Consider the following 26,617-nt stretch of genomic DNA (forward strand, 5'->3'; position numbering starts at 1 on the left):
ATCGTTATAAATATTGGGCGATCTGAAGCGTGAGGGGTGCAGGCCGTTGTTAAATGCCCGGCACCTCACTCTGCAGAACTGAAATAAAAACAAATATCTCGACTCGGTGCGTCGATCGGCTCTCCCACACCGGGTGAAGAACCGGTGTTGTCCCTTCATCTGGGGACAACCACCCGGCGCTGAGCCGGTGGCGGGCTGGGGAGGGCACCCCTCAGTGACTGCCTCCTTCCCCGCCGTCATGGCGCCATGAGCCTCCCGCCCGGCCGCCCTCCCTCAGAGCTACCGAGGAGGGGGAGACTTCGGCGGCAAAGCCGGGGTCCTCCAAAGCTGTGAGCGAGGGCGGCCATGGGGCGGTAGGAGGTGAGGGCGAAGGCCGGCCATGGGGCGATAGGAGGAGGTGAGGGCCGAGCCCCGTCGCTAGCAGGTCCCGGCCGCCCACGGCGCCGGGGCCGGGGCCGTCCCCGCCTCCTCCCGCCTCACGGAGGACCGGCGAAGGGAGGCGCGACAGAGCCCGTCCTTCCAACTGTTTTGTCGCTCCGGCCGACCCGTAGCGCTTTCCTCTTCCCCTCCCTCCATCATGGAAGGAGCGGCGGCGTCCTCCGAGGGCCTGCGCTATGCCGAGTACGCCAGGGTCCCTGCGGGCGCCGGCAAGGGCCAAGCCGAGCTGGACCGAGGGCTGGTGAGCGGCTTTCACGCCCCCGCGGGGTAACGCGTGTGGGCAGCGGGTCGGGGGTCGGGACTGGGGGCGGGGGGCAGGCATTCTCCGTCTCCCCCCGGGGGTGGGCAGGGAGGTCGGGGCGGTGGTGCTCGGGGGGAGAAGGCTTGTGTGTCCCCCCGCCTCAGGGCCTGCCTGGCCCTGGCGAAGCTGCAGGGGGGTACACGGGAGCGTTTCGGGCCCTGCCTGAAGCGCTGGGCTGCCTCGGCCTTCGCAGTCATAGAGAATGGTTTGGGTTGGAAGGGACCTTAAAGACCATCTATTTCCAACCCCCTGCCATGGGCAGGGGCACCTCCCACTACACGAAGTTGCTCAAAGCCGCGTCCAGCCTGGCCTTGAACACTTCCAGGGATGGGGCGTCCACAACTTCTCTGGGCATCCTGTTCCAGTGCCTCACCACCCTCACAGTCAAGAATTTCTTTCTGATATCTAAATCTCCCCTCTTTCAGTTTAAAACCATTATCCCGCATCCTATCACTACACTCCCTGATAAAGAGTCCCTCCCCATCTTTCCTGTAGGCCCCCTTTAGGTACTGGAAGGCCACTATAAGGTCTTCTGGGAGCCTTCTCTTCTCCAGGCTGAACAATCCCAACTCCCTGAGTCGTGAGCAGGCAAAGCTTAAAATTTCATTCATCCACCGCAAAGAGATGATACCTGTGAAATTTCCACATACTGTGCGAGTTTTATTACCGTGGGCTTGAGCATCAGTGCCTTTGTAGAGCTCTGTTTCAGAAGACTAATTCTCACCTGACAGTTCATCACGTGGGAGAGGCTGGATGGGCCTGGAGCAGGGGCAAAATGCCTCCAAGGTTTCTAATGCCTCATCATGCTCTAGTGGGAAGAGTACTGGAACTTCATCCCACTTCTTCATTCTGCTCACTTTTCGTGGGACTAGTTCATGGGACAGTGGGTTCTCTTTGGAAGAAACTTGGGAAAAATACATGGATCACTGCTTAAAGCACTGGATGGTGAAGATTTCACAGTTTTAAATTAGTGTTTAAATATGTATTTGCTGTACTTAATTGTGTGCATGCTGCTGCCTCCACAATATTTCTTTTTCTTTCTTAAAAAAATACAATTTTTGAAATTGTAGTTTTATAAGTTACTTATTCATTGTTATTACAGTCTAGGACTTCCCCCCCGTGAGAGTCTTTCTGTGTATTTAACAGCAAGCGGTGCAATCTTAGGAAGTTTACTCTGACACTCATTATTGTCACATCCGTGTATTCTTCCCATAGAATGCCAGCAGGGGAATTCCTTGTGAATTTTGTGGAGTCTTTGAGTCTTCTTACCTATCTGGGATAAAAATTGTATCTGGTGTTAGTATGGCTTGCTTTGTTGGTGTGAGTTGTTTTGTCAGGTTCTTACTAAGGTCCAGAGACTGTGGTAGGTTTTTAGAGGACTAGATTCTGGATTGCTGCAATTTTCTATGGAAATTTATTCTTTAGCCAGGCCTTTCAGTGGAGAATGCAGTGCTTCTCAGGCATATATACATTGTAAACTGTTAGCATATAGTTGGCAGTAGAAGGTATTGCAGAGTTTCTCTAGATGGTATTACACAGAGAAATGGACAGTACCCACGCTTATTGGATTCCTGGCTAAGGAATTCAGAAGGAGGTCAGGTTGCATGTAATCAAATTCTAAAATTTTGCTAGAGAGAAATGACAAGATCAATTGTAGTGCTGTATATCTGTTCCTCTGACGTTGTATGGGGTTAATGAGGCCTTCTTGCCACAGTGGAAGGAAAGAGTAGTAGGAGAAGTGAAGTCTAACAGCAGCATCCATCTCTCAGGACTGAAATAGCTCTGTTCAATATCCTACCTTGAATCTTGGTTGTGAGATGTCTTGGATGTTAGCTGTAGTCACTTGATCTTGGTCACTTTTACTCTTGCAGTTGTTTTACACAAGCATTTGAAGTTTGGAGCAACAGAAGAACAACAGTAGAAGCTTCAACAGTCTGTTCTCAAAGTTACCTCAAGAGGCCTTGTTAATTAATACATACTCAAGAAGTTTGATTTGAATGCCTTATGGTAGCACCTTATATTAGTGAATTTGTTGCTCAGGTACCATTTCCTATGAAAAACTGTCAGAAACTTTAGGCATAGTTTTATATATAAACCAAAAAAATTGCTGTAAAATAAATGACACAAATTTACATGAGAATTGTGTGCGCATGGAGAACAGCATCTAGCTGAAATCACTTTTAATTCACTATTGGAAAATAAATTACATTTCATAGGAAGGTAAGACTGGAAGGAAAACATTAGATTATGAAATCAAATCTGTTGTAGATAGTCTGTAATATCGTCCCACTTCAAAATGTGTCTGGCTCCATATAGAGTTAATTAGTGGTTTGCTCTGAAACAGTCTTCCAATAAGCTGTAGTACCTACTCTTTTGAGGAACAGAAGCCTTATTCTGGCTTCTATACCAATTATTTATTTCAGGTCAAGAATTTTTATTTAAGGGAAAAAGTCATTTCAGAAATATTTTTGTACATTTGGTTAATACACTTGTGTAGCCTACTTCTTAGCGGCATACAGCACTTAAAAAAGCAACAAACCAAACCTTCCTAAAACAAAGTTTTTAGCGAAGCAAGCAATTTACACTTGTGTACTTATTTCAATATAAGTATATACTTCCTATTTTACTGATCCATGATTAAGCATGGACTAATAACAAAATACTATCCAACCCATCAGAACAAATGATTATTTCCTCTGTGCTTTTTATTCCATTACACTGTAGCTTTCTGAGGCAAAAGACAGTAGAGCTCTTGCTATCTGCCTGAAAGATAGTTGAGAGAAGAGCAAAATATTCTCCGTTTGACCAAGAAAGGTATTTTCACTGATTGTGTTGAAAGAACTGGTGTATACAATAGAAATCCTATGCAAGCAGGTATGTTTTAACATTAGTACAGGTGGTTCTTGTAGCCTGTAGTCAGATGTAATAGTGGTGTGCTGAAATTTTCAAATTGTACATTTGTAATTCTTTTTATATTTATAAGTTTAACTTTTTTTCTATTTCATAGAAGGAGAAGGTGCAATGCTAGGAATTACAGGAGTCGTTATATATTATTTTTTTTAGTATAAGTAAGTTGGCAGAGACTGGGGATTAACAATTTGCAGAAAGAATATCTCATTCTTCCCTGTTTCTTCTGCTAAAAAATTAAGGCTACTGGAAAATTACATATTAAAGGATTAGGCCACAGATCTCTGTATGTTAACAGTATACGATGTATACTTTTAAACATACTGCATGTTAATTAATATGTTTTACCCTCTTGTTTACCAGACACTTCGGTAAGTCAGATCTTGCAGTTGCCATTCTAATGTGTGTGTTTTCTTATACACGTTTCTGAAAAGAATTTTTTTTTAAAAATCAGGTTTTGCAGATTTAACAAAACTTTGTTTCATTGTTTTCTATATTTAAGAGGGTTTGGTACTGAAAACTGAACTACATAATGAAATTAAAATACTGAGACCAGCAGAATAGCATAGGGTTGATGACTAACCTTTGGGAGCTGATTCATTGAATAAAGAAGGGGACAGATGTTACTTTTTAATATTTTGTTTCTTGATTTTTCCCTCTTGGCTCTTAGTAGAATGCTTTCATTTAAAACCTACACCTTAGAAATTTCTTAATGGCATTTTTTTGGAGGAGGGGGAAAGATCAAGTCTGTCATAATTGGAAGTCAGTAAGTATTTATTTATTTTTTTTTAGTCTTTTCGAGTCTGAAATAAAATGCATTTTCAAGCAATGGGAGCCAAAAATGTTCGTGGTGGTAGTTGTATTAGCGTGCCATAAATGAACTGATCCCTTCTTCAGTGATAGTGAGTTGCTTTCATTTAATACTGACATGAAAGGAGTTCATTTAATTAAATCTTTGCACTTTATACTCCACATTTCAAAGCACCGGACTAACCTTGACTTACTCTTCTAAATAATCAACTGAGTTAAGTGAGCATGGAAAAGAAAATTGAGTCAAGCTGGACTTAAAAGACTTACTGGTTAGTGCTTGAAGTTGCCACTAATTTTATGAGCAGGGCTATGTGAGTACCAGACAACCCATGCAATCTTTCTTACATTGATTCAAATTCAGTTTTTATTGCATGTGTATAGTTAGGATATATTCACACCATACTAAACATTTAAGGTGCATGACAAGTTACCGTTTCTTGGCTAACAAGTAACAGGTGACTCTTTTTTAACCTGCCAATAATGCAAATAAGGTGAGCTAATGTGAACTAATATTTCTCAGCTTTTCTGGTAGTGTACGTCACTTTGAAATGCGTACAATCTCTCATGCCTCTCTGGCTTGGGCTTCCCATCGCTTGTCTTTATATTCCTGTTTATCCTGCGTACTGCTCCTATTCTAGAGCTGCTGCCGTGCTGCTTTTTTACCTGCTTTTTTCCAGGCAGCACTTTCCACTGAGATTGAAATAATGTGTCCCAGTGGACATGGCTGACTCTATCAAAGGCCCTCAGGGCACTACTGTGCAAAAAACGCTTAAGCTATTTCTGCACTGAACTGACAGAGTCCAGGTATTATTTATTAGCCTGGTCTTTGTGTTTGGCCTTACCTGGGATGAGGTGTCTGGTGCTAATGCTTTGTTGTAACCTGTATACCTTGTTGTGAACTGCTGATTTAAACCACCTTTTTGGTGGCAAAGCAAGTATAACTTAATTTTGACAAGCACAAGCTAATAAATATTATTTTTTTGCCAGTGTGATCTATTTCACACATTGTTGAGCTCTTAATTGACTGTAACCACTTAGTAAAAAGATTCTCGCCGTCGCTCTGAATAAGTCAAGGAGCATCTCTATTGAATATAAATCCATGGTCGCAAACCACAGAACAGAATAATATGGAATTGTAGTGTTGTGATATTTTCAGAAATGTTGTGGGTGTTTCTGGTTGGTGTCTAAACAGAGGAATTAGAAGAACTTTTTAGAATGAATTGAGAGCTTGGGAAAACCAATTTGTGAGAAGAAATGCAGTTTCAGTTTAGTGAGGAGGTGAAAAGTATGCTTGTCTATTTTATGTTCTCTACCATTTAAGGTAACATACTTACGTTTTTTCATGGTCTAAAGATGAAGGGAAATCTTGTGGAACTGAAAGGAACAACAGACATAAAACCACTACATTATTTTTACGTTCAGAAATGAATGCTAATATCGAGACTGAAGACTAGACCGAGATGGAAGAGTTAGAATACTAAAATGGGATAGAGGGGCAGATTTTTAAGGCCCAGTCTTAACTCTGGAGCTCCACTTTCAGTAGGTTTAGCGAGTATCTTTTTTCCTACTAGAAACCTCGAGGCAACTGCAGTATTAATGTTATGCAAATAGTTGGAAATAGCCCCATCCCAGCAGGTGGGAAGTAAGTACTTAATTAAAATACGTACAGTTTGGAAGCTAGATACAGAGGAATACAGCTTCTCCTAGGTGAGCTCAGAGTGGGCAACCACTTTTTTGTGCTGAGCTCAATAGTACGTATAGCAATCACAGCCGCTTGCCTTCAGAGCCAAAGCCATAGGAGCCCCTGGGCATCATGGCAATGCCTATGTCTTCTGCAGCAGCCCGTTTGCTGTGAAAGTCATCGACCTGCGTTGTAGCCTCGACAAAGCCGGCTCTAGAAGACTTTAAAACCAGTATTTTCCAACTCCTCACCTACTCCCTCTCTGTCTCGAGGAGATTGGATGCAACCAAAGACAGAGAACTTTAGCCCCAGGGATCTTGGTAGCAAAGGCAACTTGGCTCCAAATACAGTTATTAGGGCACTCGCATTGAAATTTGGGCTTTAAGCCCTGCTGTCAGGCTTGTTGGTAAAACATGTATTAACCAGTTATTGGATAAACGCAAAGTCTGTCATATATAGAAGACTCAGTCTGGTGATAAAAGCATTTTCACTGTAGTTACGTTTTGAATTCAAGCTAAACAGGCCTGATCTGATTTCTCAATGTTGCCTGGGGGAAAGTTCAAGGCATTATTGGAACTATCACATGATAAGACAAGTAGAGCTGCAGATTACTTTATTTCATTTGTTTCAAAGATTACATGTAGGCTTTTTGGAGATATGCCCCCAATGCTTGCAATCCTCATTACCCTTCCTGAATTCTGGAAACGTGTGAGAAATCAGTCCCTTCTTCAAGGTTTACTACGTATCTTTCAGCAGCTTCTTGTTCAACATGGAGATATTTCTAACTGTCCTTGAGATGCCTGACTTTCTTCAAGCATGGGGTAGGAAAATACACACACCTAATTTGGGGGGTTTGATTTAGCAAAAGGTAGGACTTAGTGTTGTCTAAATAGGATGTTCAAGTGTTTTTGTGCGTTTGGATCCAAGAGCCGGTTAGACTTAAAATGAATTTTAGCCAATAACGAACACGGCCTGAAATCTGTCAGAAGTCTGTAGGTTTACAACTATCTGTATTGTCAGATAGAGTCTAACCAGGAATTGACACTAAATAATGAAAACAGGTTAGTGGGCTTTATGTCTTTATCAAAAGCATGGCCAGCAGGTCAAGAGGGGTGATTCTCCCCCTCTACTCCACTCTCATGAGACCCCACCTGGAGTACTGCATCCAGCTCTGGAGTCCCCAAGATAAGAAGGACACGGACCTGTTGGAACGGGTCCAAAGTAGGGCCACAAAGATGATCAGAGGGCTGGCATGAAGACAGACTGAGAGAGTTGGGGTTGTTCCCCAGCTGTGAGCTGTGGGATGGGGATGACTCTTTTGAAGGAGTGCCAGGAGTTAGCTGGGATCAGGGGTCTGTCTTAGTTGAGTGAGCCTAAGTATGGTGTTCAAGTTAATATTGCAATACCATTTTCAAGCAATGTCATGATGAGATTCCCGGTGAAGGACTTCACAAAGCAATATCAATGTCTTCTCTTATTTTTTTTTCTTTCTTTTTTTAGCTCTTCCTGTTTTGGTAATAAACTGATACTTTCTGTTATGACAAGCATAATTTCAGACTGTGTTGAACTAGCCTGCACAAATAATTTTGGGTACTCCTGAATAGTTGTCTGCCTTGTGTTTTTGTCATTAGATACCAAGAGCTGCTTTGTCAGTGTTTGTTCACTGATTTACTAATGGATAATTCCAAGTTAAACCTGATACATTGGCACGGGTTAGTAGGACTGAACTATAAAATCTAACATAGCTGGTGGAATACAGAACTTTCTTTTTTTTCCTTCATATAAATTATACATGAAATGTCCAAGTCAGACATGAGAAATACTCGCTGTTCAAACAAAAAAAGTGCATAATTTCAAATTAGAATTTGCACGTTATTCTGATTCCTGTTTTTCTGCTCTAGGCCAGAACTATGATAGCACTTGGACTTGGTGTTGCGACCGTTGCATTTGCAGGTAAGCTAAATTACCAGCTGAGTGTGCCACATGTCAGCTGCTGTTTCCAGAAGGGTTAATGGAGATGTTATGAACTTAAATAGTGGAAAGGTGCTTGAGAGTGCTATGGAGAATTGTGTCTAGTTGTAGTTCCTGTCCCTTCAAAATCCTTGATGCATTTTCCAAAATTCTTTTTGAAAAGTCACAGCTGGAGAAACTAGTTTTATGGGCGGCAGCAAAAGGTTCAGTCTGGTTTTTGTCTACAAAATGTAATGTGAAAAGTTTATTTAAGTATTATATTACAAGGTAGAGGCTCTTTAGTGCAGAAGAGTGCAACAGAATCTTGTGATGTGAAGGTAGTGCTTGACAAATTCAACTAGAGAAAAACAGAAGGTGTTAGTGGCTACAGTGATTTATCGTATTAAACTGTTCCCATAGTATGTTGTTTGTTGCCAGAACTCTTTGCATCTAGACTGTATGTTCTTCTGAAAAATAGGTTCTAGTCTGAACACAGGGCATGAGCTTAACACGGTTTACACTCTGGGTTACTCAGACTAGATAATGGTGGTCTATTCTGGTTTTGAAATAAACAAATCGATTTCTATCATTTTCAGTGTATAAAAGCAACCATAGTCAGCTATGTGCAAATGCACACACCGAGGACAGATACAATAGACAAACAAGTTGCACTAAACTTCAGCAGGTGTTTGATGGGTACAGCTGCGTCGTTTTTTTGATTAGGGGAAGAAAAGACAAGATCCTTGGTGTACACCTATTAAGCAGTTGGTTTATCTATGTGTTTGTATATAAGGGGAAGAGGGATGGTCTTAGAATTTCTTCTGCTGTTGAGCTGAAGAATTAATGACAGCTAGCAAAGAAGTGATAACAGAAAGCATTAAGAAGAAGACAAGGTAATATATTAGTACATCACAGCATTTCAGCAGTGATGCTAACGGTGGTTTTAACTTCTGAGTTAACATAGGCACAGGCTTAGATGACTAAAATAACCTATGAACACACTGCGTATTTTAAGAATGAAAGTGAGATGCTATTTGAATGAAGCAGAGCCACATTTTATAAAACGTTTTTCCATTGTGTATAGTAGTAAGTTACATTGCTGATGAATAATTAATCAAAACAATAATTGGGGAGAGGGGAGTTACAGGGAAGATCCTCCAGTAGCATGGCACGAATCTTGATTCTGAAGTTGATAGACCTACTTTGTGCTTCTAAGAACGCAGTCTAATAGAGTTCCTTCTAGCCTTTCCTTGCTATAGACATTCACTGCCGGTGGGGAGTTGAATGGCTCTGAGTCCCAGAAGGTCCTCTTTTTGTAACAAAATAAAAAATGCAGTACTTACAAAATATGTGATTAAGCATACAACATCACAGCAAGAAACATGCAGTACATAGATTTCTTTTTTTGAAGACATAACCTTTGAACAGTATTTTATAAATAATTTATATCCGAAGCTAATGTTCCATACTGCCCTTTTTCTTAAAGTTCACAAGGCAGATATCTTCATTTATCATATTGAAATGCATTTAAATCTATTTATTTTGTGAGCAAACACAATGGATCTTTGCAGTCCATGATCGGGTTTTTAGATGAAGTATATTCAGTTCTCCTCCTTTCTCCCCCAATAGCACAAAGATGTAAACCATAGCAAGTTTACTGTGGGACTTTGGCTGGGCAGAATCCAAAAACGTCTGTTGAGGGAACATCTTGAAAAGCAGTAAAGTGCAGCAGTACCGTACAGCAAATAAATGAGACAAAAGATTAATAAGGAAGGATTTTTTTTATTATTATTTTTTAATTTTTAACCAGAATTATTTCTGATGTAAGCTGATGAACATAACTTGGAGACTTTTTTTTTTTTTTTTTCCTGGTAGTGAATGTTGGTTATAGTTTCATTTAACTTCGATCTTTTTCAGGTCGTTATGCTTTCCACCTTTGGAAACCGTTGGAGCAGGCAATTACAGAGACAGCAAAGAGGATTTCAACTTCTGTAAGTTTAGAGGTTATTTTATGCCAAATTTATGATTTTGTATTTTCAAGTATTTAGAAAGGAGACATTTTATGTTAAATACGGTAAGTGCCAGTAAGATTATTTTTGTCCCAGGATATTCTTTTCTAAGTATGTCTGGTGTATTGTCTAGTATATTTTAAATCACTGTAGATGAAGCTATGCCAAAATATGTTTGTGAGTTTGATAAACAGTTCTGATTTGCCTGGTGATGTTCCATGTTCTAGAACTTTTTGCTAGTAAGTGTATGATAAATTGTTGAAGTGCGCTGTGAGAAAATAGCTAATTCCTAGAGATTACAAAGTGGTGACATGCAGTTTCATTTCAAGAAGCTAAAAATGAAAGAATTTAGTCATTTTTCTTTCAGATACAGTGCTAAAAATCAAGAAGACAAATTGATAAACTTCTGGGAAAGGTTGCCATAGAGATAGGGGAGCTTGTTTTCTTTTTCACATGTGCGTTGTCTTTTTTTTTTCTTCTCTGGCTAATTTGAACTTGTAGCCAGGTTTTTGTTCTTTGTTTTGCCCTACATATTTAAAAATACAATAATGAGGTAAAAAGTCAAGAGATACAGTGTTGTGAGAGGAGTATACGTAGGGAATATTTGAGACCATTTACTTTTTGCTTCAGCGGCTACACTGTCCTCTGGTAAATAAATAAATATGTTCCATTCCTGGTTGATTAAAATAATTCCCAATGAGGTAGATGTCTCCTCGTGGCAGTGCAGTTTTTCAGAGTTCATAGTCTGTGAACACTTATCCACAGTGGAAGGGATACAGTTCCCCTCTTCATGCTGATGGGTGAGGGTGTTGAGCGAGTAGTTGTTGCAGATTTTTATTTCCTGAAAAGTACATTAACTTTTTTTTTAAAAGTGATTATTAGCATTGTATCTATTTATGTGAGGCCAGTTGCAACACACGGAGCTTGTCTGTATACTGCATGTAAAGTATATAGACAAGACGCTGGGGTCCAAATTCATTTGCTAGCTGTACTTTATCTTCATGTGCTGTAGGTGCCAGCTTGATCAATGCAAACTTCCTGGGGAGGGAAGGGTTTGAAACATGGGCTGTCCTCTCGGGGCTGGTCCACAATTGTTAATTGCAATGTCTGTCAGCCAGAAACGGTGCTCCTGGATCAGTTTTTCCTCTTTCCCTCTATTGCGTTGCTGTTGTGAGACCAACACCATTTTTTTTTTTTTTTTCCAAAGTAATTTTTTGAGAGATTCTCAAGTTGCCTGCCAAAACAGCAGAGGGGACTTTAGGTACTCCGAATTAAATTGCTTTCATATGCTGTGGGTACAGTCTGACTTGCAGGCTTGCTTCGAAGTTGCTAGCAGTAAGGATATGTGGCTTCAGAGTAGGGAGAACTTCAATTTTCACCCCTTCCTCCCCAGCAGTTTTACTCCAGCATTTCTTCATCTTTCCATTTGTCGATACAGGCTGAAGATTCTAAATTCAGGCATGTTCACATAAGAAAGCAGGCACTGACTCTTTTTAACACATTGAAATATGACATAATACTGCATAGAGAGGTGTCAGTTCCTAGGAAACTGTACCGCTCAGTACTAGTATATTAGCTGAGCCAAGCTCATTACATGCCTATCTCATTTTTACCACAGTGACTTTCAGAGTCCTGCAGAATTCATGAACAGCCATAAAGAGCAACCCAGGAGCTTCTGCATGCTTAATGTTCCTATTCCCTGGAGCTGTATCCTCTGCTTCTGCATCCTGTCTTACAGCCCAGAATTGTATGTGGATCTCCAGTATTGTATCTCTCTTTTCTTATTCTGTTTCTGAACTCAAAAGTACAGGTTTTCAGTGTAAGACGAGATCTGCTGAAGAGAGTAAAAACTCTCTCTTTCTGGTTTCTCATTAACTGTGTGTATTGGTCAGCTTTACATTTGTGAGGGTAATGATAACATTTTCCTTCTGTGATCACATTTCAAATTTAAGACCCTTGTATAATTCTTAGCCAAGATTATTTGTTCTTTATTACTCTACAGCTATTACTTTCTTGGATTGTATTTTTTGCCAAGTTTTTTTTCTTCTCCCCTTAACAATCAATTATTTCCTTTTTATAATTTTTCTTTAAAACAATAGAGAAAACATTAGGTAAAAAGATCCTGTGTAAGTGCTTACTGTCAAAACTTCTTATTTTAGAGACTTTACTTGATTTCGTTTGGCGAATTTGAAGCTGCTGAGTATAATCTGTGGATTAGCATTTTCATCAAGTTTGTTTACAAATATTGCCCCCTAAGCTATGCTGACAAAGGAAATCAAGCAGTTAGTACTTTCTGGAAAAGCATCTCACGTGACGTTTAGTGTCTAGGCTTAGTTTTATTTTGCTGGTTTCCAATGCTGCTTGGAGGCACCTAACTTGGCCTCTATAATTTTCAGTGGTTACTCCAGCTTTCTAGAATCAAACCCTGTCCTTTAGCACCTTTTTTCTTTTTTTTGAAAGACTGTGAAGCAGCTGCCTGTTTAAAAGCTAGCTTGTTCTCTCTGTAAGCCCCTACTCTTCCTCCCCGCATTTGCAACTTTTCTCCTCACCACCCCTGTTTGCAATAGAAATCACAATTCATGTTGGTTGCAGTCACACAAGGTAATCCAGATGCTGTTTATCCTTTCTTCCTGCCCTCTAATAAATGACTTGGGTAAGGTCAAGTTGAGCAATTATGAAACAGTTGTTTAAAATGCCTCCTTGCTGTATCTTGAGTATTTGACACCTTCTGTTTACTTACCTAAATAAATAACATGTACTGTCGACAACTGCCTCATCTTTTAGTCAAAAACAGTAAGTAAAGGCAAGTAAGAGTGCTGTGTTTTACTCTGAATTTCTACTTTTATTTAACTCTCATTTAACTTAACTTATGACAATTAAATATATATTCTTAAATGTGAAGTGTAAATGCCACTGTAATTTAGTCCTGTAGTTTTCTACTGTCTTTTTTTCAGTGGAGAAAGGCGTAGAAGGAAACATTGTAATTTCCCTTCTATGACAAGTCATAGTGCTCGTTTCCAGAGAAACGCTTTTTTAGTTTGCGCATAGTTTTGTTACTGATGTTTTGTTTCTTTGTGTAGTGACAAGAGTCTGTTGCCAGTAGAAGGTGCGTAGCCCTAAGTAGGCATTTGGCTTTTCTTCCTCAGCCAGACCTTAATGCTGTTAATTATGATAATATTTTCTTAATATTATGTTAATATTTCAATATATATTATTTCAATATATATTTTATATAATACATATTATGTTAATATAATGTTAATATTTCAATAGCATTTATTACCTTTCTTTACTGAATCAATGATATTCAAGGTTGAAAGACAGATAGAAGATAATGAAGATAGAAACAGCAATTCTAGGCGAAATGAAGTGTCAAAATACACAAATCCCACAATCCAGAAAATTCTGTGTTCCAGAAGAAAAGGGTCTTTTCTGTAGCACTTCATTAGAGACTTTTGCACTGTGTTTCCCTTGCTGGATTTGATTCTGCACAAACTCAGAGAGCTCTGAATTGAGAGGTAAGGGTAGCGACCATCTCTCTTGTCTTTCATTGAAAATAAAACTTCCAGAGAATAATGCGATTTGCAGTCCATTTTATAATTTTTCTTCTAACTAAAGTTAAGGAAGTTAAAGTTGATCTTAGCAAATTATAGGTTATATTATAACGCAGCTTCTAAGTAGTTTGTTATTGGAGTATTTTTTTTCTTCCAGTATTGTATGTATGTAATTTTGTTTCTTCCAGTGTTCGTTACCTTTTCAGTGGAGAACTGTATTTGTGGTGAAACAACACATAGCCTTTACTACTTCATAGAACATGATATATGGTCTCAGTTACAGCGTCTTGAATATCTCTTACTTGGCATGGAAATGGTGATTATGCTTTCCCTGTGCTATGCCAGGAAAAGTATCTTGAAGATATCACGGTCCAAATTGATTGGATTTTCTTAGCTGACCGCATTTGTGAAAATTTGTGAGAGTGAATAGACATTTACAGATCAAGTCCGGCCTTCTTCTGTTCTCTCCCCGCCCCAAACCTATTAACAGTATTTGTTCAGGAAGCAGAATTTGCTTACATAAATTGCTAAATAGTAACAACATGCAAGGAAATAAAGTAAATTAAATGATAGCCCTTCCCTTCACCCCAAATAGTACGGAGAAATGGAGATCTTATTTGGGTGTTTTTTCCAATACGAATTTGTTTGCAATAGCCACAGCTAATAAATAATCAAGTGTCTAGAACTGCCCGCTCATCGAGGAGTTCTCATAACAGAAAAATATCTTGAGTATTGTTCCATTTCATTGCAGCCATTACTTAGAATTTAAAACTAGGGGAAAAAAAATTGCTTTAATTTGAATAGCATGCAAAAGTTCTTTCATTAGGGAACTAGGAATTTGCCAAGATCTTTCCTAAAATGGGGACTCAGTGTTTCTTCACCTTACTCTAAGCAATGGGGAAGGTGGATTTTGTGTCTAATTTCCTTTTGCTTTAAATTCTGTTTAGGATCAAGGTTTTAATTTAAAAATTGATTATTCTTGCTACATGCTTCATTTCTGAGAAGCAAATGTTTTTTCTTGATGATCAATTCAACAAACTGTCTTTGTTTCTGTGCCAAAGGAGACAGACAACAGAATTTCTTTTTTCGTTCCTCTTGGAAGTGAACCGAATTAAGGCTTCCCAAGGTTAGAACAGTGTCAAGGAAGTAGGCTTTAAAAACATGAAAAAGTACTTCTAAATTTAAGTCTGTAGCCATCCCTCCCTCTTTTATTTCAAATAGTATTTTAAATGAAGTCTACCAAGAACAGAGACAAGCTGTGTTACAGGGAATTCAAATATTGTGCTTCTCTACATGAATAGCGAACCAGTGTCCTCCTGTATTACAGTTGTATGCCAGAGTTGAAGGGCAGAGAAGAATTAACCTTTTTAGGACTCCATCTGCATCTAAGCTGCTCTGGGAGAAGTTCTGGAAAATCTTTCAGAGGACATTAAAGTCTGCTTTTCTCTCCTGGATGTAGTAATTGTTCGGCATCGTTGCAAATTTCTGTGCAGTTCTGCCTCCTCAAGGGTGTTATCTAGTAGCCATTAAATCATTAGCATAATTTCCTCTCGGAGGACTGGAGGAGCCCTGTGTGTTCCCTTAGTGTTACATACTCTAACCTCTGATGTTGACACGCACCATTACAGACCTGCTTTGTGTTACCCTGTAGCTACAGCAGCGGTTCCTCAACAGATTTGTGTTGTAAGCATGACATGTCCACAGTTGCTTCAGCTTTTATACACAAAATAACCACGACTGTAACACTACCAGGTACGGTTTGGGGTGGGAAGAGGAAAGATAAAATTCGTTTTGGATTGTAGCAGCAGAACGAAAAGTCTTCTCTGTGGTTGTGTGTGACTTCATGGTAGCAATTGGGTGTCAGGAGGATGGGGGCGGTCTTTTTTCAGTGCTGCCCAGTGACAGGACAAAAGGTGACAGGCACAAACTTGAACATAGCAAGTTCCATCTAAACATGAGGAGGAACTTCTTGACTTTGAGGGTGGCAGAGCACTGGAACAGGCTTCCCAGAGAGGGGGTGGAGTCTCCATCTCTGGAGACATTCAAAACCCGCCTGGACGCGTTCCTGTGCAACCTGCTCTAGGTGACCCTGCTCTGGCAGCGGGGGTTGGACCAGATGATCTCCAGAGGTCCCTTCCAACCCCTACCATCTTGTGATTCTGTGAACCACGCTTTTGGGTGAATGTCAGTCCTAAGCTTAATAAAAGGCTTTGCATAGATATCATAGGTAGAGCCCTTTAAGTGCTTTACTGCTTTTGCAATTATGTAAGAGGGTGTTTGTGTAAACATAAGGCAAAATTCTCACTGAATATGAATGGATATATTTAGTGAGAAAAGTGTTTTATTAAGGGCCAGCCACATTTTTACTTGGGGGTAAAAGGAACACTTAAAAATAATCTCAGCTCTCAGGTCAGGCTTCCTTTTGATAACAACAAAAGAAGCTTTTTTTTCCCCAGTTGATAGGTTTTGCATTGAGGGAAGAAAACTTTGCTCTTGTTGAGTGATTTCTGTATGCCAGTTCCCAAAGGCAGCTTGTCTCGGAGCTACATCTGCTGCGTCTGGGACTTGTGCAGCTTAGACAATTATTTGTGTAGCAATGGGCTAGTCCTTAATTCTTCTTATAGACATATTTACATTGAGGAGATCACTACTAGCCATCAGTGGTGGTTCAGTAACTTTTCTTTTTTTAAAAAATTTAAAATATATTTATGGTTAACAAATACACTTTTAACCCATTCCCTATGACAATTAATTATTGTAATGATTTACTCTCATCTCCATCTCCTTTATTATGTTATTTTCCCACTTGTGCTTTTTCTCCCCTTCTTAGAACAGTGGCCAGAGTCTCACATGCTAATGAGTTGAAAAAAATGAGCCTCAGATCCTGTATTTAATCATCATCAGTAATCCACATCTAGGGAAGGATGTAAAGGGAGAAGCTGGTTAGGATATCCCCATATACTCTGCTACATTCCAGTGTTTTCCAGCTCAGTGATTTCCTGAAAGAGAGGTTGTGGCTTTATGCTAAGCCTTTTTTTTGTTTGTTTCTTTTTGCTTATTTTTCAGGGTTCAAAGAACTCTTCATATATTTTTTTTGAAGTAACATTCCTTCATGTGAAAAAACATATAGTTTCTTCATCAGTATATTACATTTATCTGTTCCTGGCCTTTTATTGTTGTTTTTACCCACTCTGTTTGTAGAAATATCTGGACTTCAGAGTGATTGTCCCTAATTCCTTGGATGCCGAAGTATTTTGACTTTTGCCATTTTCCATTGTGGTGTTACCAAAGCTGTTCTAAACAAGTTTCCCCCTTTCCTTCCGCTGCTCTCCCCAGTACAGATGCTGTACCACTCTGTGCTAGTATGTACTTTAATTCTGGACTCTTTTGCCTGAAGGCAGGATTTTAATGGTTGCAGCTATTAATATCTCTTATTAGCAGTAGAAGATTGTAAAAACGCAGATAGTTATTTTTAAGTCGGTTTTTGTTATGTGTTAACACTCAGGGGAAGTCCTTTCATAGTATCTGGTTTGTAGTCATTCCATGTCTTCAAAATAAATTATAGATGATTGTAATGCTCTGAATGAGGTCATATAAATACGATTTAGGTCCTGGCACCTTGTGCATGAAACTAATTATTGCTTGTTATCCCTTTCTTCTTTCTAGAGTCTTTCGTTGTACTATAAAGGGGGATTTGAACAGAAAATGAGTAGGCGAGAAGCTAGTCTTATTTTAGGTGTAAGGTAGGTGTGTTGCATTAGTATGTTTTTGTTTGGTAAGTATTGGCTGAAAAAAATGCACGTTGCGAGAATGTGGAATACTGTTGCCAAACTTGTAACTTTTTTTTAAAAGACTTCTAGTGGCTTATAAACCATTCTAATATTCTGCCTAAGCTAAAAAGCAAACAGTAAAATGCTAATAAAACATGCAACTTGTGTTTGGCTTGAAGGCATGGTAACATATTGCAGTGGAGAATTGGTGCTCTAGAAATAATCAGAATAGCACGTACTGTGCTAATTAGTGCGATCACATGGCCTGGTCTTCCAAAAAACCCCTTGATAGAAGTACTAGTGTAGATTATATTAATAAATGAGGAAAACAAATCAATTTCGCTCATTTTTGCCATAAGTCAGTAATATTATTTTTTTCTTTCTCCACTCTGATTTGTTTGGATTTAAAATTTGCGGCATATTCCAAACAAAAATACTTGGGAGAGGCCTGTCATTTAGAATAGGTATATTCTATTAGAATAATTTCCAGGCTGAATATTCAATTTTTCAAAAACATTTGGATGGCCAATGGTAGCACACACCTTTAGTGTTTTCTGTAAAGCAGGCAGTGAGTTTGAGGGCTTTCCAGGTGAGAGCAACAGATCTGAAGCTAAGTACTGTATTTCTTATTTATGATTTAGATCAGTTCTGAATGTTAAAGTTACCAAAAAAAAAAAAAAAAAAAGGAGGGTGGTTTTAATCAACCCCAGAAGAAATTATTTCACAAGGTGAAAACTGGGACTTAAAACCCTGTTTGGTGTGCTATTTGTGTTTACTTCTAACATAATGGAAATTATGCAAATTTAGCATTCACTTTTCAAGAAATGGTAAAATAAAACATTACATTTATTTGAAATATTTCGTGCTTGCACACTGAAGGAGAGATTTATAGGAATGGCTTTCAGAAATATTTCCTTTGGCCTTTAAGTTTGATAATGTATTAACATTTTCACTTTATAAGGGCAAATTCAGTGACATTCCAGAGTAGCACACTGCAGCTTATTAAAGCACGTTTACAGTGGCAGTGCTTAGCCTGAACACTGCTCATGTACATGTCTGAAGTTTCATCACATCTGAAATCAGTCCCTTTTACATTTTAATTTTAACAGCTTGAATCTGCACTGGGAACAGTGACACTGCTTGTTGTGTTTGGAGTGAGTCTTGCAAATATCAAGACTTAATCAGATTTGAGGAAAGTTTGAGCCTTTAATTGTGTAGAAGCATGGCTAACATCTTTATAGGAAATTTTCACATTGTTTAAACACACTTTTCTAGAGCAGTTTTAACTCTCTACTTACCGTATTTATATGTATACACACACACACACACATATATATCTGTGCCACCAAAAAAAACCCAAACCCAAAACAAGTGAGTTTTACAGTGTTATGTAAAATACCAGTGTATGCCCAAACGCACAAACTGGATCTGTCTAGGCCCTGATCTTATTTTTGTGACACTTGTCCTCTGTGTCATCACTTCCAAGTTATGTTAAATTCTGAGGCAAAGACTTTCTTCATTATTTCAAGCGCTGGGTATGCATGGGCAGTATAAATAATAAATGCAAGCCATGATAAAGGTGAGCATTTAACAGTAGCTTTTAAATTTCAAATATATTGGCCCATTACACATTCCAGATGTTATTCTTTAATAACCATCTTGTGAGATTGCAAGAGTTTTGGTAGAAACATGCATGTGCATTATTTGTATTTAAATTATGTAAAAGGTATCCAAAGCTACAAAGTACTGTATTGAAAATGCTGAATACTTCTAAGTTTTATTGTTCTTGCATTAGTTGTTACGAAACAGCACTGATTACTGAAATACTGTATAAACATAGCAATATTAACAACTGTGTACTCTGTAGAAGGAACTGCTGATGGGAGAGATGGAGGAATGTCTGAGATAACATGGGAAGTGAAAATATTAGGAGTGTTTTCCAAACATTAGACAAAATAGATGCTAGCAAGATAAAGCTGTCCTATGTATAGTGGTTTACAACTATCATATCCCTAACGCTGAACTTCTGAACTTAGAAAATGTCTGAAAATCGTAAGTTAAAATTCTAGATAAAAATTAATAAAATTTTCTGTATTGTACCGTTTTCTTCATGAAACTTTTTTCTTTCCATAGGAAATGTTTTTTCATTTGTTAATGTATGATATATATCGGTTCATTAGTTAAAAATAATTAAATAATTATTCTTAAAACAAAAAGGACTTAACAAAAAATTAGGCTATTACATTAAAAAAAACCATGTAGTACATTGTGTAAGTGTACGGACACGAATTTAAGGTTTAATCGTTGTGGCTTTGATTTTGATTTTTTTTGTTTGTTTTTTTTTTTTTTTTTTAAATTTTATTTTATTTTTAAATATCGCCTACTGCACAGCTATATGATTGTAAGACCACTGAAGTTGGGAGGGATGGCAAGAGGTCTCTAGTCCTACCTGCTGCTCAAAGCAGGACCACCTACGGGGGTCAGAGCAGGTTGCTCAGGGCTTTATCCAGGGGGTTTTGAAAGACTCCCAAGGATGGAGAATGCACATCCTCTCTGGGCAGCCTGTGTCACTGCTGGACTGTCTTTGGGGTGAAGAAGGCTTATCTCCAGCCTGCACCTCCCTTTTCAATTTGTGCCCTCTTTCTCTCAGTCTCCCGCCATGCATGACTGCAAGAGCCTAGACCCATATTCTTTATGACCCCGCTGTAGATGCCAGGGGGCTGTTGCGAGGTCCCCTGGCAGCCCTCTCTTCTCCAGGTTGAACAAGCCCTGCTCCCTTGGCCTCTCCTCAAAGGGAGGCCCCTGCTGCAGCCCCAGACCATCCCGGTGGCCTTTGTTGGACCTGCTGTGGTTGGCCAATGTCTTTCTGTACAGAGGTCTCAAAAATGGATGCAGCATCTCGATGTGGTTGGCTGACTAGGGAAGAATAGCTGCTTCTGTTGACCTAGTGACCATGCATGCAGCCCGTGAGGCTGTTGTCCTTCTGTGCTGCCAGGGCACGCTGCTGGCTCTTGTTCTTGCTGTGTCCCAGGTGCCTTTCAGCAGAGCCGCTCCCCAGCCCCGCAGTCCTAAGCTGGTGGCACTGCCAGGGGCTCTTCCTCCCCAGGTGCTGGGCTCTGCCTCTCTCCTTGTTGAATTTCATGAAGGGTCCCCGTCAGCCCGTTCCTGCAGCCGCTCCAGGTCCCCGTAAATGTCAGCCCTGACCTCCAGCGTATTGACTGTTCCCACCACAGCGATAGACTTGAGTCAGAGGAAAGTCAGGGGTGTGAGAAGGCAGCGTGATGTTGTAACTCATGAGGCTGTACCAATTCAGCGAAAATGTGATTTTGACATTAAGGGTTTTTTTGGTAGTGATTACGAGTCTTCAGAGACCAGCCTGACTGTGGGATAAACAATGTCTCATAAACTAAGCAAATTTGATGTAAACCACCATTTTTACAGTTGCTTCTCGGAGCATAACTGTATGATTTTCTGTAATACGCAACTGCAACTTTTCCACAGTTACGCTTTGGCTGTCTGAGTTTCTAAACATGGTATATCAGCTTTCCTTTCTTATTATTAAACAACAGCTTTACAAATCAAAATATAGATGATTGTTATTTTTAGCTGTTTGATAACAAATTGCCTCATTTTTGTATTTATACAGTTCAAGGCCTTTCACCCTCTGTTTAATTCTTACTTTCTGTGTTACTTTCTGTTCCATTGAAGCATTCTTTTCTTATGCAGCTCTGTGAACTATTTTTGCAACATACCCTAATTTCCCTGTGACAGAATAATAATTAGAGGTTGTTTACCTCAGGAATGTAGTTAGGCTGATACCTTGCATTCAAACTGTATCTACAAAAAGATTAATTAATTGAATCATCACTGATTAAGAAGTCACCTGAAGTGGAAAACACTGCTTCATTTCTGCCTGCTAACAAATTATGAAAAACTAAACCATTCAAACTGTCCTTTTGCATATGATAGTCTTACTGTGTTGGCATACTGCATCCGTAAGTGGTTATTTATCTGGTAAGGTACATATTTAATTTAGGCCAAGTGCGTATTTTATGTATCTGTCATTGAAAGAAACAACATTATGTAGCACTTGTAAATCAGCGTGTCCCTGAATGTAACGCATTGTACAGCTTTGCAAAAATAACAAATACGGAGCGGGGGGGTTTCATGCCCCAGCAGTAAGAAGAATTACTTATAGCAGCTACAAAAAATATTTACCGTAGTACAAATGTGATAATAGTAAATATGTTTTGTTTTCTCACTGGTCTTATAAATACTTATTCTCTAGGAGGAAAAAATTGTGTTTTCTGCATTTAATGACAAGAATAACCAGCTAGATACACCCTAGAGCTGCTGGGTGGTTTTGACCTTTTTTTTTTTTTTCCAGAATTGTTTATTTTAAATGAATGGATATACTGCCCTTAAAAAAAAAACCCTGAAAGATATTTATATGTCTCAAATACATGGGCTTTTTAAAAATGCCCTTCTCAGTGCGTCTTACATGCCTTTGTTATTGTTACTTCCTCAGAGATGCAGTTTTATGTTTTGTCCACAAGATGGTGAAAATCTCAAGTTTTAATTATTTTTGAAGCCAGTATAAACTGTTAATTTATAGCCTGAGCGCAGTGGCATTTATGGTAAGCACTTCAATTTATTTTTGCAGTCCATCTGCTGGCAAGGCCAAAATCAGAACAGCCCATAGAAGAATCATGATTTTGAATCATCCTGATAAAGGTAAATAACGCTTACTTTTCTTAACCAAAGCTGGAAAGGAAGAGGCTTAAGTGAAATCCTTTAAGTTTACTGATTGTATAAATAACCACACTGAGTGCAAATGTATGTTGTTTATTTATAGACCTGGGCTTCTGTGTGTCTTCTCTCAGATAAACTAGACTTTATGAACCACTGTTCTACCCATCTTTCTTTAAGGTTGTTTTCTAGACTTCTGCTGCTTCAGTTAAAACTGTGAGCTCAGGGACCAGCATTCCACACTTTAAAAAATCAGAAAAAATGAACTGTAACATTTTTACATTAAACCGACATTCCTGTTTTGAACAGAGACGGACCAGTCACATGTATGAAAGTAACTTTCTGTGGGGAAATGTTCTGCAGTCACTGAGCACCTTATTGATGAATTTCAGACTTCCCGGAATTCACTTGGAAAAAAATGTAAAGCTGGGCATTGTTGCTTTACTGGCCAGGATTTTAATGTAAATTTATCTTACAGAAAGGCTATTATTATAACTTTAACTACACTACAGCTGGTTGAGAAAGAAAGCCCATATGTTCATTGCTGTTTCTACTTTAAAATAACAGATGGTGAAGAGTTGCACTGTATTTCAGAAGTCAAAAGGGGAAATCAGAGGGTTTTTATATCTTTTTGACAGAATTACAGGGCTCCCTGCCAGCACCCCAATTTAAGAAAACGAAAAAATAACTGTGACCACTGGCCATGGGAAGTGTTTAGTCGATGCTTTTCTCTGCTGCCTTCACCCCTCAGTTTAATTCTGAAGTTGTCCTGCTTATTCGATTTCACACTTCCATTTTTTACAGTTTTTGTAATGTTTTTAGCTGTACAGACATAGAAAAGAAATTCTCTTCTGCATTTCTAATACATTATGATGGTCAGAGGCTTTTTAATCACTAGAGTACCTATTAGGTCAAAATTTTTTGATAACGAACAACTGAGTTTATTGTAGCAGTACTTAGAGATGTGAGCCAGAACCATGAATCTCCGTGTGGATGTTGAGTAGACCTAAAGAGGCAGTTCCCGTTGTAAAGATCGTACATTTTAACGACCCGCTCTTACAGCTGTAATGCACCTGCAGCTGGGCGCAGTGTAGGTTTGAATGGATGTAGTGAGCCCTCCTGTGTGCTATTAAGATGGAGCATTTTCTCAGTAGGAACACCAGTTGGAAGGGATTTGTGCCTCTGTGCTGCCCCTGCAGCTCTTCTGGCATGGCCGTAGAAAAAAAAATCTTGTGTAATGTCTTAAGCTGCAGAGCTAAGGCCTGGAGTAATTTTGAACACATGGCATCACAGAGAGACTTGTTTGCTTGTGTATATATGTATCTTGATTTCATCTGGCTGTGGGTAGCACAGATGTGGTTTTAAAAATAATGCTCAACATTAGAATGTTAATTTAAAATAATATTTTACCAGCTGGGCTTGATAGAAGAAAGGCGATAATTACAGATTTAAAAGTTACCTACGTTATCTGAGATGCAAAATGTTGAGGAGAGAATTAGTAGAAATAAATAAATAAGAAATACATAGAAGTTTGCATAACAAGATCCCCAGTAAGCACTACTAAAATGGTTGCTTATTAACCTTTACAGTTCACTTTTAAAGTGTTTTTGTATTGATATGTTGTATGTTACTTTATCAGTTACTAATTTTATGAAAGAATGTTTGCTCACGGAAAAAGAGGAAGAGAGAAGCCTTTTGGACTTGCCCTAATTATAAACAAACACTTAGGCAATCATGAGATTGGATTTTCTCTCATTGGAGGGCTACAAAATTAATATGGCACTTAAAAATGTAAATGTAGTGAAAACACTTCCAGCAGATTTTAATTTACTTTAAGATCTTGCACTCTAGACAGGTAGAAAATCAATGCATATTTAAAAATTACTTGGGATGCATTGTTTATTGCAGTTTTTAGTCTTTACTGTTTGTTTGATCCTCTTGCCTACTCTTTGAAAGAAGCAGTACTCAATGTAGTAAATCCTGTTCCTGGCTAAAAAGCTAATTGGTCTAAAAAAAAGGAAAAAAAAAAAAAATCATTTTTCCAGTAGCCAGTTCTCTACCCTTACCCTCCCCTGCCTCTCTTTCCTCTGATGTGTCTTACCTGTTAAGCCTACGTTCAAACAAAACCAAAACATAGAATCATAGAATTGTTGAGGTTGGAAGGGACCTTTAAGATCATCGAGTCCAACCTTTAGCCTACCCTGACAAGAGCCACTTCTAAACCATGTCCCTCAGTGCCCCATCTACCCTTTTTTTAAACACCTCCAGAGATGGTGAATCCACCACCTCCCTGGGCAGCCTATTCCAATGTTTAATAACCCTTTCAGTGAAAAAATGTCTCCTAATATCTAATCTAAACCTCCCCTGACGTAACTTGAACCCGTTTCCCCTCGTCCTATCACTTGTCACCAGGGAGAAGAGGTCAGCCCCCATCTCTCTACAACCTCCTTTCAGGTAGTTGTAGAGGGTGATAAGGTCTCCCCTCAGCCTCCTCTTTTCCAGGCTAAACAACCCCAGCTCCCTCAGTCGTTCTTCATAAGGTTTGTCCTCCAGACCCCTCACCAGCTTTGTAGCCCTTCTCTGGACACGCTCCAACACCTCAATGTCCCTCTTGTAGCGAGGGGCCCAAAACTGAACGCAGTACTCGAGGTGGGGCCTCACCAGTGCCGAGTACAGGGGGATGATCACTTCCCTAGTCCGGCTCACCACACTATTCCTGATACAGGCTAGGATGCTGTTGGCCTTCTTGGCCACCTGGGCACACTGCTGGCTCATATTCAGCCGGCTGTCCACCAACACTCCCAAGTCCTTTTCTGTCGAGCTGCTTTCAAGCCATTCTGCCCCAATCCTGTAGCACTGCATGAGGTTGTTGTGACCCAAGTGCAAGACCCGGCACTTGGCCTTGTTGAACCTCATACCATTGGTCTCAGCCCATCGGTCCAGCCTGTCCAGATCCCTCTGCAGAGCCAACCTACCCTCAAGCAGATCAACACGCCCGCCTAGTTTAGTGTCATCTGCGAACTTACTGAGGGTGCATTCGATCCCTTCATCCAGATCATTGATAAAGATATTAAACATGAACAAGAGAACTCCGTTACTTTTCCCAGTTATTTTATTACGCCATGAAATGACTTCATAATGATTTGGATTCCTGCAGGAAGGTCCTAAAGAAGTCTTTAAGCAAGCTTTGCAATATGTGTCTGTGTGTTCTATGTGTTCTTCTATGTAATTCTTCTGTCATTATCTTTTCTGATAAACTGAATAGAGTCAAATGAATGAAATGATGAATGAAAAATTATGATTGAACAGATGCCTTGGAAAAGACTACTCAGTGTACAGTACTGCTGGCGTCGTATTTTCATGTAAAAAATATAGGTGTGTTACAGTAAGTGGCAAGTTACTGATACAGACCTTATAATGTTGGTTTTGGTGACTGTAGGCAGATGGTTGGCACTCAAGGGGAGAGTAAAAAAAAACAAACACAAAAAGACCGCTGAACTGTAATCAGATTGTTAGATGGAGCGTAAAGCAATGACAGTGTTCAGGACTAGAAGTTAGAAGGCGTACCATGTTTAAATAGCTTTAATGTGACAGTTTCTGGCTGGTAATTCCAGGCATCTAGCACAGGAGAGGCTTGGGGGGTGTGTGTGCATGTGCACGCACGTAATGATTCTTTATCAAAAGTATTTATAAAATTTTGCCTCTTAGTTTTTGGGGTGGGTGGAAATAATAGCTATTAGCTTTGGATGAATTTTCAAGACAACTGACCTTGCATACGCTTGCAGCAATATTGTACTGCAAGTCTAAATCGCACTGATGCAAAGCGATTTCAGTCTCTTCACTCTGAGACAAATTGTTCAACGTTATTCTTCAATGACTTCGGTTTTGGTTACATTTCTTCATATCAATGTAATTTTTTAAGCAGTTGTAGGAAAAGGATCTATTTAGGAAGGAGGAGCTAATAAAAGTGAGTAATCAGGGGATCCTGCAGGTGAAGTATTTTGGTACTTAATACTGATGTGTAAATTGTATTCCTTTCCCCTTCTTCTTCTCAGGTGGATCACCTTACTTAGCAACAAAAATAAATGAAGCAAAGGACCTGTTGGAATCCACTGCCAAAAACTGAAAGGCGAAGCCTTGGGTCATAAGAGATTCAGCAGATACATCGTGCAGCAGCTTTCATATCTACTTGCTCTGCACAGTTTCTTAACACCGCATTGATTGTTTCTATTTATTGTCATAATTAAGAGTTTAAGATTATTTGAAAGCAAACTGAAATCTTTTACAGTTATGTAAAGTTATATACAGTTACGCTCCTGTGAGGAGCAGGGCATTGGACTGGATGATCCTTATGCGTCCCTTCCAACTCAAGATATTCTATGATTCTGTGTATTAATTTTAGTGTGTTTTTACTGAACTATGATCCATTACAAGCTTTGAAAATATTC

The 26,617-nt window shown here is 39.3% G+C and overlaps 1 protein-coding gene across 1 annotated transcript; it reads left to right on the top strand.

Moving 5' to 3' along the window:
• On the top strand, positions 1 to 26,617 carry DNAJC15 (DnaJ heat shock protein family (Hsp40) member C15). The gene is made up of 6 exons (XM_074565045.1): positions 1 to 679; positions 8,039 to 8,090; positions 10,005 to 10,078; positions 17,317 to 17,393; positions 22,084 to 22,154; positions 26,225 to 26,617. The coding sequence occupies exons 1-6, from the start codon at positions 578 to 580 to the stop codon at positions 26,293 to 26,295; spliced, it is 447 nt and encodes a 148-aa protein (XP_074421146.1). The 5' UTR covers positions 1 to 577; the 3' UTR covers positions 26,296 to 26,617.

Source organism: Larus michahellis, chromosome 1 (assembly GCF_964199755.1).
Source record: "Larus michahellis chromosome 1, bLarMic1.1, whole genome shotgun sequence".
NCBI lineage: Eukaryota > Metazoa > Chordata > Aves > Charadriiformes > Laridae > Larus > Larus michahellis.

Coding starts and splice junctions, on each gene's coding strand:
- DNAJC15 (XM_074565045.1), top strand. CDS start 578: ATGGAAGGAGCGGCGGCGTCCTCCGAGGGCCTGCGCTATGCCGAGTAC. Junction 10,079..17,316: donor CAAAGAGGATTTCAACTTCT/GTAAGTTTAGAG, acceptor TCTTCTTTCTAG/AGTCTTTCGTTGTACTATAA. Junction 22,155..26,224: donor TTTGAATCATCCTGATAAAG/GTAAATAACGCT, acceptor TCTTCTTCTCAG/GTGGATCACCTTACTTAGCA.